This window comes from Calidris pugnax, unplaced genomic scaffold (genome assembly GCF_001431845.1).
Source record: "Calidris pugnax isolate Ruff unplaced genomic scaffold, ASM143184v1 scaffold172, whole genome shotgun sequence".
In the NCBI taxonomy this organism is placed as follows: domain Eukaryota; kingdom Metazoa; phylum Chordata; class Aves; order Charadriiformes; family Scolopacidae; genus Calidris; species Calidris pugnax.
Window position 1 is genome coordinate 657,489 of NW_015090897.1, and position 13,926 is coordinate 671,414.

The following is a 13,926-nucleotide window of genomic DNA, read 5'->3' on the forward strand; positions in this document are numbered from 1 at the left end:
CAGGCTTTCTTATATTACCTGCAAGGTCTTCGTAGCTTTGTTTTTAAGGTCTGTTTCCCTTCTGTTATATTCCTGCGCTGTGGGAATAGCCTAGATGGGGCTCATAAAAACAGTTTGATAAATATATGCTTTAGACAGTCTGGCACGTGGGCACAAAGTGATCTGAGGCTTCATTTCACCTCCACTCCATCCCGATACTGAAGTGTCGCTGGTGCCTACAGTGAGTTGGGGTGGCACACGTGGCCCTTGTCCCCTCAATGGGGTCGGCCATACAAAGGTCATCGTTCAAAGACACTGCACGTCTCTTGTCATTGCAACTGTTGGGGGCTGTGTGGGGTTTTATTGAGTACAGAAGTAGCAAAGTGGGATGAAAAAATAGGTAATTCTTTTTGTCTTATTTCAGAATTAAAACTGGGTATTCTACAGTCACCCACAGAGCAGAAGACAAAAACATTTGAGGTTTATCTGAATATTCTTTATTTTCATTCTTTATTTGTCATTCTTTATTTTTCTTGTCTCAGACTTGGCCTTCCTCACTTGATCTCGTACTTCTCCTGGGTAGGGCTATGAGCGCAGACCGCTCTTGCCTCAGCAGGTCTCCAACGCGTCTCTGGGCTCCTCCATCCCAAACCCCCAAACTGGTCTGTGGTCCTTGCAGGCTGATGTTCCCAGATCTCGGGCGTCTCTCCCTCTTCGGTGTATGTCAAGGTTTCTCAGCACAGAGAAGTGTCCCATGCAGGATCCTCCCACTAAATACCTGTAACTACACACTAAGGTTTCTGCTCCTCCCCGGTCTGCAGGTAGACTTGGAAAGTCTTGGGCATTGGTTGGCTGAGAAGGGAAAGAAGGAGCATGTCCAGAAGAGTCTCTGCTTCAGTGGGGCTTGATATTGTTTTAGGAAAAAACCCTGTGTTTTCTGCGCTCTGGCTTGTTTCCTTGTTGTCTTTAATCATTCTGTCAGCATTATACGCTCCCGTGGAATGGTAGTCCTTCTGGGTAGTCCATGGCAAGCTTCTTGCAGTGTCTCAGGATGCCAGGTCTGGCTCAGGGCCTGGACTGACCACCCAGTCCAAGGAATTACAAGATGGTAGAAGAAGCAGCCAACTTGGCCAAGCTCTTTCAGTGAGACCTAGCTTGCCACACCTCCCATCACCAAATGTGGCTTATCACCAGCTTTAGTGAGTGGGGACTAAGCTTTTCTCTCTCTCTTTTCCTGCCAAATGAAATTATCAGATTCTCCTGAAGTAACGAGCCCGACAAGCTGAGCTGTGATATCAAAGACAGAGGATCAGTGTTTTGGTTGTAGCTGTATTTAGGAAGAGGCAAAACTCTGCGGGGTGTTGGTTGTTGTTGGGTTGGGTTATTTTTATGATCCTTAGTATCTGTTTTGAGCCAGAAGAAAAAAAAGTTCCCAGAGGTGGTGTTTTCTGATACAAACAGGGCCAGGTTATGCAGATAAGAGAGTTTATCAACTGCTCGATGTTTGCAGCTTAATTTTTTTAGGAAGTCAGCTGTCAGTTTGCTTCACCCTGGTGTCCAACTATTAAGATCTCCCTTCGTGTCTGTTCCCCTTCCCATTACAAAACCTCCAATCATGCTAGATTAGTGTTTACTTGTTAAAAACTGCTTTCCATGCAGAGTTGTTGGTAATGGGCTGGTAGAGGAAAGGCACGTGAAAGGCCAGTGTTGATACACCGGCATGCCGGAGCGTTTGCCTGGCCGTGGGCTGCAGGAACCAGGGGGTGGTTGAATGTCCTGCAGTTGTTCTGGCTGTGACTCTTCCCGGGGTGGCAGGTTGCCAGCAGCAAATCTGGGAAAAGGTCCAGAGTGTCAGCGCCTTCCTCCCTGAGATAAAACAGAGAGCGTTTGCCCTTTCCCCACCATCTAGGAGAGGATTTGTGGCAGATTTTGGAGGACTTGAAGCAGCAGGAGATGGAAGTAGATAAGCTGCTTGTAGGTTGTGTGCCAACCTCTCCTTCTGTTGGCTCCTCCAGGCCTGGCACCACTGACGCTGTTTTTGCCCTTCTTTCTAGAACATTTAAAAGAGAAGCTGGAGGAGTACATGGTCCGTTTTGCCAAAGTGAGGATTGTCCGTACCAAGAAACGCGAAGGGCTCATTCGGACCAGACTGCTCGGAGCCTCGCTGGCTCGAGGAGAAGTCTTGACATTTCTGGATTCCCATTGCGAAGTCAACGTGAATTGGCTGCCTCCCTTGCTTAGTAAGTGCTTGAGCCTTCTTCAGCCCTTGAAATCAGAGCGTACAGTGTAGCTTAAGCCATGGAGGCCACCTCCCACAGCGAGCAGGACGTGCCCTGGGTAGGGGTGTCAGTACGAGACAGAACTCGGGGAAGGGCAAGCAGCTCCATCCTCTGCTGCTTGGAGCTAAAGAAGGGGTAAAATTTTAAGTATCACTAGAGTTATGATTTATTTTATTATTACTGCCACTAAATACACTGCTAAATCTAGTATTATGCTGTGCCCTAACTACACACCTGTAAGCTTTTGTCATGCAGGTGTTGTGCTCTTCCTCATCTTTCACATTCTGCTAAAACAGCTTTTGCTGTAAATGTACTCAAAACCCCAGAGTTGCATCCAATAACCAGTGGCATTGGCAGTAGGGAGCTCGGGAGGAATGCTGTGCTGTTGATGGCTTTGCTGGGTTCAGGCTGCAGCTGGAGAAGCTCCATGAGCCAGAGGAACGGGAAGAATCAACTCTTGTAGCCTGGGATTTCTCTCTGGGAACCCATGTCCCCTTTCCTCCACGCCTGACGATGTGCAGCGTGTGTGTGCTTTGCGAAGTCAGGGCTTTTTTTGCTAGCTAAACCAAAGAAAATTCCTGAGCTTACTATTAAAGAAATTTATATTAATTAAAAGAGTGTGGGGGAAGTACATGACAGGGTAGGGCTTCACCAGTTGATGGTTATTGTTTCTTGAATTTAGTTGCTGGGACTGTTTGGCCACATGATAAGCTGATAAAGCATTTGTGGCCCAGAAGAGATGCTGCTCTGCTAATGAACTATCACTTGAGACCAAAAAGACCCAAAATACTAGGAGCTAGTTTTTCTTCAGATCAGGAACAAGATAATGTACAAAATTCCAAGTTTATATCATTTCTCGCTTCTGTATCAAATTACCCGTACAGTCTTTCCCCTTGTTGCCACTTTGCCCTTAATCACATCATCCTTTTTTAAAAATAATCTCCAAGTGGCGTAAAGGAGCAGAGGGAAATAGAGGTTTCAACAATCCTTCCACAAGTACCTGTTAAACGCTCTGGAGTACCCTACATGTATTTTTTTCACTTTTCCTCTGCTTCCTGATTTTGCCCCACTGCACATAATACATTGCCAATGATGAAAAAATCTCAAGAAGATTCTCATTCTCGCCCTCTGCAACCCTTTGCTGAGTTACTGCAGGCGAGACATAAGCCTTCTATTTTGCTAACTTAGATGTGGGAAAATTGCAAGTGGCAAAACCAGTTCCTTTTCTTGCTTTCTTGTCTGAAGGGAAGGTACATCGAGCTGGGTTTCCCCCTGTACAAACTGAAAAATAAACACAATGGTCACAAAGGATTCATAGTTGCAGCTGGGCCACAGTTGGGTTTTGAACTGATGATCTCAATCCTCAGCCTCGAGCCAGAAAACCAGAAGGACGTGAGAAGCTTCAGTAGGGACCAAGTCCCAGCTCTCCTGAGTTCTCAGGTGGAGGGAGATCTTTCTTGTTGTACATACAGTAGAATACCCACAGCTGACCAGGTAAGGCATCTGAAAATCAGTCCTAAGGAGTACTGGAGACCAGAGTCAATAGGCTTTGTTTTGAAAGAAAGAGTAGAGCATTACATGAAGAAGGACAAAAAGAGGGAGTGGGCACATGGATAGTGTAGCTCAGGATGCCCTGTTTTCCCAAAGGGAAAGTTCTTTAACTTTCTCATAACGGGGAGGTGGCAAATATTTACTATACTGTAATCAGATGACACCTGGCTACTAATAATAGTAAAGTTAATGTACCTTTTGCAAATGTTTATCTAAAGATCTGTCTTGTGATTCACCTGGCACCCCATGTGACAGTGTTGTTGAAGGAAAGCCCAGCAGAGGATGTGTTGGGTGTTTATGGCTGGGAGCTGCCCTGTTTGAGCTCTGGTTGTACCTGCAGGCAGGTGGTGTTCAAAATCACACCCTGAAAGTCAAGGAGGATGGGGGTGGGGGTGGTGAGGAAACCGAGAGCAAACACATAAAGGCAGTTCTCAAAGTTATTTTGGTGTCAGTATTGACTGTCCCTTTGCAGAGGGAAGGAGGACTGAGTTTCTTCAGTACTTGGTTGGTATCTAAATAGCCCCGTGGAGCTGAGCCACAGTTGTTTTCGGTTAGTTTTGTTTTCTTGCAAACAGAGGCAAAATGGCTTTTTTTTTTTTTTTTTTAATTTTCTTTCAGCTTTGGGTCTCTAAACTGAGGTAAGCCTCTCAGATCTCAGGGTTTTGCCGGCTGCTCCCGGCGTGGGCAGCTGTAGCCACATGAAGCACTGGCAGACACGGCTGTTTGCTGGGGGTCAATCAACAGGAGGAGGATGTGGTCGGGGCTGTGGGGGCTGTGGCTGAGTCTGGGGGAGCAGGAGTTGTTGCAGGTAGAAGTGTTTCAGAATAAACCTGCTGAGTCAATTGGTTTAGATTGGTTTAAACCTCTCAGAGTAAATAGGGCTTGTTAATTTGCAGAATTTCTGTTGAAATTGCTTGAAAAAACTTGGGTGGAGATATAATACCCTAGTTTTATGTGCGTGGATTATCTCTGATGTGCAGTAACTCCTGGAATGCTGGGTAGTTTTCTTGCAAAAAAAGGGAAAAATGTTTTTTTTTTTTTTTTTTAAATTTTCTTTCAGCTTTGGGTCTCTAAACTGAGGTAAGCCTCTCAGATCTCAGGGTTTTGCCGGCTGCTCCCGGCGTGGGCAGCTGTAGCCACATGAAGCACTGGCAGACACGGCTGTTTGCTGGGGGTCAATCAACAGGAGGAGGATGTGGTCGGGGCTGTGGGGGCTGTGGCTGAGTCTGGGGGAGCAGGAGTTGTTGCAGGTAGAAGCTGGGTGGGAAGCCAGTGGAGATGCAGGTACCACTTTCCCCCCGAGGATGCTGCGGGAGATGGACAGTAGGTCAGTGGTGCCACAGGCGACGCAACCAGGTGTCTAAAACAACACGTGGGGGTTTTTTTCCTGACCAAGGCTTAACTATATCATGATGAGGTCACGCTTAGCGAGTTGTCAAGATGCCTGCTGGCTATAGCTGTCCATCTCCACATCTCAGCCAGTGGGGAGACTGGGAGTGCAACTGCTTCCCACAGCTCAGATAACGAGAGATCCTTCGCTGAGCTACTCAGGTGTGTTCACCACCTCTAACCCCATATTTGTATTTGCCATTACTTGGAAACAAGCACCTGAAATTAAAGGGGTGTGTCTTTCTCTAAAAGGTAAAACAATTTTTTGAGATAGTGACTTACCCAGTATTGAAAACTTCTTTTTATTGCCACACGTGCTCACTCTGCTTGATAGTAAAAGTGTTGAATTCAAATATGTATCTATATAAGGCTTAAAATTGCCAGGGAGAAAGCTCTGAGCAATACTCCCTCTTGATCCCATGCTTTCCCTCAAATGTGCCAGGTTTGTACTTGCACAGTGGTGCTCATCCGTCTGTCCCTCCCTTTATCTGCCACACGTGTGCACTGAAATAACGCATGGGAATTTCCAGCCTGGTGGGACTTTGTGAGAGGATGATGAGCAGAGGCAGTGGAAAAGAACCTGTAAAGCATTTCAGCTGTGATTTTGGGGCTCTGGCATTAGGGGCAGGTCGGGTAGAGAGCAGTGGCTGCAAAGGCAGTGGCACCTTCACATCTGTGAAGCTGTGATACCAGCCCTGCAGCCCTTTTCCCTGTTTCCTAAATTTATATTGGGGCTATTTAAGCCTAAGGAGTATGTATGAAACTACATTTTTTAGGCATTGAGGCTGCAAGTTTGATCACTCTGCCTTTTGCTTTGCATGACTACAAACACCCTGGTTTCTTCAAAAAGTCAAGATCTTCCTGTGGTTCCTCATCATCTCTAGAACATTTCTGGGGCCGAGAAGTCAGTTCTGCAGATATATATGAGAACAGGCAGGTGAGCATCATCTCACTTGCAAAATCCTTGCAGAGCTGTAGAAAGGGAAACCAGAATTCAGTCTGAGCATTGCTCAGATAATTTTCTCCCCATCTCCCCCTGTGTGTGACTCGGAGAGTCCCAGTCCTTCCCTCTATTTAAAGGCAGCAGCCTCTGAAGATCCCGAGAAGGATGCTGGTGTTTTATGAGTCTGCCTTTGACCTGCTCCAGCCAAATCAATCCCATTTAGTCTCTCTCCCCCAGTCAATTTAGAAGGGGGGGATCAGAGACAGATTATTATAAGCCCCATAACTATTAGCAGGACCATCACAGAGAAGAGATTATGTAAAAATGACTTTACATAATGATTACAGATAACACTACACAGAATAGCAGTGAATGTAATTATATTTGGCAGTAGCAGCAGTAATGCAGCCATTATGTCGGAGATGAGTTTCCTGGAATTCTGTGAGGGCCTGTGCTTTAAATTTATTTCACTATTAAAGGATAAGGATGTAAAAACCTGCTGAACTTCCAGGCACAGTGTAATCTTACTCTTGGTCAGCTTTGTTCCCCCTTGGACAACTGAGAATAAATATGAAAATTACAGCTGTTTTGTTAAAATAACCTTTTTTCTTAATTTCAGTCATTCAGAAGCAAGGGAGCAGAGTCTGTGTTATTAATCATTACCCCAATATTACCAGAACACTTTCTGTCTAAGTGTTCATTCCACAGTCAGCCCTCTGGTGTTTTTTTTAGGGTATTATTAAACACCAGTGAAATCTAATCCTTAAAAACATACAACAAACTTTCCACATACGCTCTACAATGTATTGCATTTTGTAAAAGTCTAGGCTACCATTTGGAGAATAAGCTTTATTATACTTGGAATTTTGAGATTTTGCTTTTTTCCCAAGGTTCATACATAGTTTTTCTACTGTCCTTTCGTGCCAACGCAGCGGTGGATCTTCCCTGTACCTCCTCATTTCAGACTGTTATTCTTCTGCCCCATTCTTGCAGCTGGAATATCTTCTTTACTTTTCTTTCTTTCCTGAGGAGCTCTGTGGGTTTGAGCAGTGGGATTCACCAGAGCAGACTTGGGCCCACCCTGCCCTGGTACCAGAGATGGGGATTTGATTCAGCCTCATGGTTCTATATTAATAAAAAAAAAAAAGAAACTCCTTTCTTTAGAAAGCAGGTGAGGAAAAATAGTAGTGTAGAGTGTTCTTTGTATCTCAAAAAGTATAAAAAAAAAAAGAAAAAGAATGCAAGCCCTGTTTTGTTCTTGGTGCTGGCGTTTGCCTTTGATCAGTGGGGTTTGTCTCCAGGCTGGTGCACGGGGAGCCGCGGCAGCAGCGGCTGGAGGGTCGCGGGGGCTGAGGCTCACGTTCAGGAGCACAGATCTCTCTTGCCACTCACCCTCCCCACGGCTGGAGGAGGGTTTTCACATTTTCCTGGCTGACAGATTGGGGACAGCCCGGAGTAGCAAAGTGACAGAGACAGAGCGGCGTGGCCTCCTGCGGGTCTCGCAGGGATGCGCCCCCCTTTAAAGAACTGTAAATGCTTCTAATCATTGCCCGGCTGCATTAAGTCCACTTTAGATAAGGGTTGGATACAGGTTTGACAAATGAGCGGGTGCGGGCCGCGGCGGAGCAGGGCCAGCAGTGGGGGGAGGCGGCGGGGCCGGCTGCGCGGCGCCGTGATGGATGGCCGGGCCAGGCCTGCCGCTTCCCATTCTCTGCTTTCATTTTTCAGACCAGATTGCGCTGAACCACAAAACCATCGTGTGCCCCATGATCGATGTCATCGACCACAACCACTTTGGCTACGAGGCGCAGGCGGGGGATGCCATGCGAGGAGCTTTTGACTGGGAGATGTACTACAAACGGATCCCCATCCCTCCGGAGCTCCAGCGGGATGACCCCAGCGACCCCTTCGAGTAAGTAGCGGTGAAGGGCAGAGCAGGGACGTGACACCCAGCCAGCAACGGCGGCCACTCGGGCAGAAGAACCCAAGCCCAGAGATGTCCATGTGGGCCACTTTGTACTAATGAATCATAGAATCATTCAGGTTGGAAGAGACCCTTGGGATCATCGAGTCCGACCATCTCCCCTACTCTACAAAGTTCTCCCCTACACCATATCCCTCAGTACCCCATCTAAACATCCCTTTAACACAGCCAGGGATGGTGACTCCACCCCCTCCCTGGGCAGCCTGTTCCAATGCCCGACCACTCTTTCTGTGAAAAATTCCTTCCTAATGTTCAATCTAAACCTACCCTGTTGGAGCTTGAAGCCGTTCCCTCTTGTTCTGTCGTTAATTACCTGTAAGAAGAGACCAGCACCAACCTCTCTACAGCGTCCTTTCAAGTAGTTGTAGAGAGTGATGAGGTCTCCCCTCAGCCTCCTCTTCCTCATACTAAACAGTCCCAGCTCCTTCAGCCGTTCTTCATACGATTTCTTTTCCAGCCCCCTCACCACCTTCGTTGCCCTCCTCTGCACCCACTCCAGCACCTCGATATCTCCCTTGTATTGAGGTGCCCAGAACTGGACACAATACTCAAGGTGTGGCCTCACCAGTGCTGAGTACAGGGACATAATCACCTCCCTAATGACACAAACTGCTCCTATAGGGGTTTTTTAAAGCCTCAGAGCTAGGAGAAAAAGTTGCAGAATTCACAAGCTGTGCCTGGAAGCACAACCCTTGCCCAGCTTTTCTAGCCCAGCGGCTGTACGGAAAAGAAACAGGCACATACTGGTGTTTAAGGGGAGGTACTGACGTTGGACAAGGAGCCAATGTGACTGCAGTTATTCTGTTTATTCCACAGACTTCCCAAACAGGCTGCAGGGTGATGTTTGCGTTGCTGGAGGTTGATGCAATGCATTGATAGCTGGTTCTGTGCTGTGTTTATGACTGATGGTATTGCTGCTGTACACGTGTTGCTGTAACCGAAACGCGGGGCTGTCAGACCTGGACACTGTCCAGCTGGTTTGTGAATAACTTCTGATAAGCCGGCCTCTGGTCGCAGTGTTGTGTAGATCAGCTCATTCACAGGAGTGATCTCTTGCTTTTCATAAAGATAGATCCTTTTCCCTTTTCCCTTTTACTCCCTTTTCCCTTTTTCTTTTTCCCTTTTCCTCCCTTTTCCCTTTTTCTTTTTCCCTTTTCCTCCCTTTTCCCTTTTTCTTTTTCACTTTTCCCTTTTTCTCCCTTTTCCTTTTTCTCTTTTCCCTTTTTCCCTTTTCCCCCTTTTCTTTTCTTCTTTTTTTCTCCTGTGAGGACCAGCTAGGGTTAAGCGCATCAGCAGGGAGAGGACGGACAGACAGACAGACTGGGTTTGGTGTGGCAGTCCCCAGGTCTCTCTGGGCCATCCCCACAGGGCTGGCTCCAGTGCAGCCCATAACCCCTGAGGCTGAAGCTCCCCGCTGAAGGATTTAGCAGTTTAGAAACTCAGCTTTTTCCCCTCCCCCTGGAAACAACAGCAGCAGAAACCTGTGTCTCTGGCCCAGACTCCGCACGGTTTTGAAGTAATGGATCTGATTCCCGCAGAAATTGACGCTTATATCCAGGGAATGACCAGCTCTGTATAGGGAGAAGTCGAGAATTGCGGCATTTGGTGGGTTATTTTCATTATTCTGCTTGTTCCTTTTAACTTATCTCCATCTAATCCCATCAGTCTTCATCTCACATTGGTGTAAGTGCTGATGAAGTGCTTTCCATCAGCGGCCAGTGTGACTGCTCCATCACACAGATGCAGCCCGTGCAATCACACAGCACTCTGGTGTTGCTCTGTTGCTCTCCCGCGAGCCTTCCCCGTCCTCTGAGCCCTTGTCATTTCTTGCTACCTACTGAACGTCACCTGGCATGTCACAGGATTTGGTTCCGCAGTCAACATTTGGGTATCGGTAGCACTTCTCTACAGCCAGCATTGCTATGGGGTGGCTTATCAGCCATTTGGCACGCCTGCACTTCGTAGCATGTGTCTCCCGAAGAGGAGAGGGGCCCGGAGAGGGGGTGCTCGGGGGAGAATTCTCCATCAGATGAGACTTTGTGGCTTTGTGCTGTGCAGAACAGACGTGGCAGTTCCACATCAGCATGGCCACGGCGGATGCCCACCTCGCCCTGCCTGCATCCGTACCACACACGGGTAGGTGGCTTTGTGAGGAACAGCACATCAGAGAATCACAGAATGGTTTGGGTTGGAAGGGACCTTACAGCCCCCCCAGTGCCACCCCCTGCCCTGGGCAGGGACACCTCCCACCAGCCCAGGTTGCTCCAAGCCCCCTCCAACCGGGCCTTTAACCCATCCAGGGATGGGGGTTCAATCAGCCACAGCTTCTCTGGACAACCTGGGCCAGGCTCTCACCACCCTCACACCAAACAAGTTCTTCCCCACCGTGGCAGCAGGACCCAAGGCTGCCTGAGCCAGGTTGGCATCTTTGCTTAAAAGCACCCTCTGCCTGGAAGTGTGAGGGCGTGGAAGTGTTTTAAATAGTCAGGATGAATTTTGCTTAGAGGAGGAACTATTTTCTAATTCAAAGTCAGTACTGCTGTTCTCCTAGGGCCTTCTCTGCTGACACCTCCAGCTTTTAATACCTTGTTTACCACAGGAACAGTAAATGTTACAAACCGCTTTAGATATCAGTAACTTAATTGACCAAGACAGCATCTATAGAAGTAAAGAGACAGAACAGTTTTCCTTTAGGTGCATATACACTAAAACTAGGAATAGCTTCAGCCAGCACCAAAATTATGTTACTATTTTGTAAGCAGTAGGAATTTTATTTTTTTTATTTAGGTTAAATATTTTACTATTGGTACCCTAATAGCTTTATTTCTTGCCAGCAGCATCAGATCTGAGCTGATCCTTAATGAACTGGAAAATTGTCAGCATTTTTAGTAAAACACCAGCAAATAATGGGGACAAGATCCAAAAATTGTGCTGATGAGTTCTTTTTCCCCTCGGTTAAAATGCCGTCTCAGTATGTGTGTGTTAACCAGAAAAGGTGGCACCAGCCTAAGAAATGAGGTACACAAACCCAGATCAAGCTAGAGAAGACCTCACAGCAGACATTGTATTACCTGGACAATAGCTTTGCTTTCCATCTCCACAGGAGCTCCCAGCCTGCCAGTGCCAAGGTCAGGTACGGATGATGTACTAGCACCAACCTGGGAGCCACATCGCAAATTTATGACTGCGTTTGTCTACAAAAAGTACCGGTTTGGTTCAGGTGCAGATTGTCCTGGCCAGGCCAAGTTTCCCGGAGGTTTCACTGAACCGTGCTATAGCCATAGAAAATGTATTTTCAGTCAAAGCTCCTATGTGAATTATTGGTTATTGCTCTGTGCTCACTCTAGTGTTTAGGAAAGTTTAACAGCTGTTCCATTAATGGATCTCAGGTAGCCTTTAAGATTAGCTGTTTTTCTGAAAGATCACTGTTGCTGTTTTACAGGATACGTTGAATCCTTAGAGGCGTGGAGATTGGACTTCACCCCTAATAACGTTACCTTCCCATCCGGAGACTAACTCCGTGAACCCCTGGTGGATTCCCCTTTTTCATGTGCCAGGGGAACAAGAGGTGTTTGATGTTGCCTTCAGCTGAGCTCATCACACTTGGCTGCAGTGGTTTTTCTCTTGCAGTTCATGTACAACTGCCTCAGTGTGTTCTGAAGGGGGCTGTTTTCCTCTGGTGCATTCAGGGTTGTGTAAATGACATAGAGCAAATTGGTGCTCTGATGTGTTCTGGGAAATTGTCAGACAATCCTGAAATCATCATCATGTCATGATGATGCTCCTTGTCTTGATCCCAGGGTCAATGATTGTTCAGCAGACTCTGGAGTTTTTCTTCTAGTCTCCAAGCAGGGAGGACCAGAGATATTTATCTCCTTTGTGGCGACGGTCACCTCAGGTTATTGTCTCTCACTGGTTTATTTTTCTGTCATGACAGAGGTTTGGAACATGGGACATGTGGGTTTGGGACATCAGAGCATGCTCTTGCTTCTGTGGTGCACGCATTCTAGTCTCTGGAGGAGTCTGCCTAATCCGAGTTACTTAAACTAATAGGGTAACCTCGTTACTGTAATGGACTGTGATGTACAACACGCCAGTTGATATGATTTAGCAGCCTGTTTGGGCTTAGAGCTCCATGGAAGTTTTAAGTTTGATATGCTGCATCCTGCTGGGGATGGCTGCTTTTTATTCCCTGGCAGCACTTACATTGCATCAATTCGTGTTATCACACACCCGATCTCAAAACGGGCACCAGTGCCCATTCATGCCAACAGCAACATATTTTTAACCAGACAAGAAAACATCAACAATTCAACTCAAAAAACTATTTGGAACAACCACAAACTAATCGAGAGGTTAAACATAGCACGGGTTGGTTTGGGTAGGAACGGGCTGTTACAGGTTCTCAGAGCAGTTTCATGGTGGTGTAGCTTGATGGTACAGGAGGGAGGGAAAGGTGAGACCTAACGGCGTTGCTACTGGATTGGAACTCATGATGGAAATCCTAACCCGTGAGAGAAGCCTTGGGCTGCTTACTGGCCACCAAGACCTCTAGCACCCACCTGGGAAAGTTCATGGTGTTTTGGTGTATGACCACTCCTTACTCCAAGAGCTCCTTGTTTCTGAGGTATAGCCGTCATCTCCAGACCTCCCTGAAGGGACACAAAGCTGAAGAATCCAGTATTTCTAGCAAAGGGCCAGAACAATCGTTTGGCCAATACTGGGCTGGCCAAGGAAGCAGAACCAACTTTGTGACCTCTGATGAGGCATTGGTTGCTGTACTCAGTTTCCTATTTATAAAATAGGAATAGAATCACTCCACCATCACAAGGCTACTTGGGTGTGAGTCTGGCAAAGGTTGTAGGATTGAGATCTCGCCATAATAGCAGCCACCTATGGTTTATGGATGTACTTTTTGGTAAGATTTTGGACATGGGATGAAATGAGGTGATCAGTACATTTTTTCTCTTCCCTTTCATGACAGACTCTCGATCCTGGGTGTAACACATGACCTTAATGCAGCCAGTTGTGTGTTGGACTGGCAGATTACTTGGCACTTTCTCTTGAATTGCATGTCTAAAATCATATTATTACTACGCAGGCTGTTGTCAGCATGCTCTTTTATTTGAATCTGACATACCCTCAGAAATACTCTCTTTTTTTCTGCGGCTCCTTGCTTTCAGTATTTATATATACATTTTATAGCATGTTGGTGCAAAGAAAGTCTTTGCTAAGGCTGCATTTCAGATCTGACAAGCACTTTTATGATTTTATGATCATTTTCTGTAGTTCAGAAAGTGTTTGGACAATGATTTCTATTCTATAGTTCCCAGTGCTTTATAGTCTGTGTCTTTTATGGCTGATTTCTGCCTATAAACATATTCATAAAACCTCTCACAACCAGAAACAATCGTCTATTTTTTTAAAGCCTGAGTATAATCTGCTGGTTTGAGCTGTGCTACGGGAGTGTTTGATGCAAAGGCATTATTCTACAGAGAAGCCATCTCCAACCAGTGTGAGTGTGTGTAATTTAAGGTCTTGATTTATTGTTTTGACAAATGATGGTCTGTAGAAGACTGTTAGTGGAGATCACAGGAGCTGTTACAAACTGCCATCCACCCTTGGCCCCGTGGAAATCTCAGAATTTTTTTAGACTGAGAATGCTTACGCTCACACACACCGTTTGTGAGTGAAGATACTCATATTCAATCATGTTCTCCCGCCTTTGGTGGGATTTCAGTGGTGAGGTTCTGGACGAACAGCATGTTTTCTCTGAAAGTCAGTTCAGAAGAGACAACTAT

General features: G+C 46.5%; 1 protein-coding gene across 1 annotated transcript in view; it reads left to right on the forward strand.

Moving 5' to 3' along the window:
* The window catches only part of GALNTL6 (polypeptide N-acetylgalactosaminyltransferase-like 6), a 327,656-nt gene that overhangs the window by 259,074 nt on the left and 54,656 nt on the right, over positions 1-13,926 (forward strand). Inside the window, exons 5-6 of the mRNA XM_014948400.1 lie at positions 2,034-2,219; positions 7,870-8,053. Coding sequence (XP_014803886.1) covers positions 2,034-2,219; positions 7,870-8,053 — 370 coding nt within the window. The remainder of the gene's footprint in view (positions 1-2,033; positions 2,220-7,869; positions 8,054-13,926) is intronic.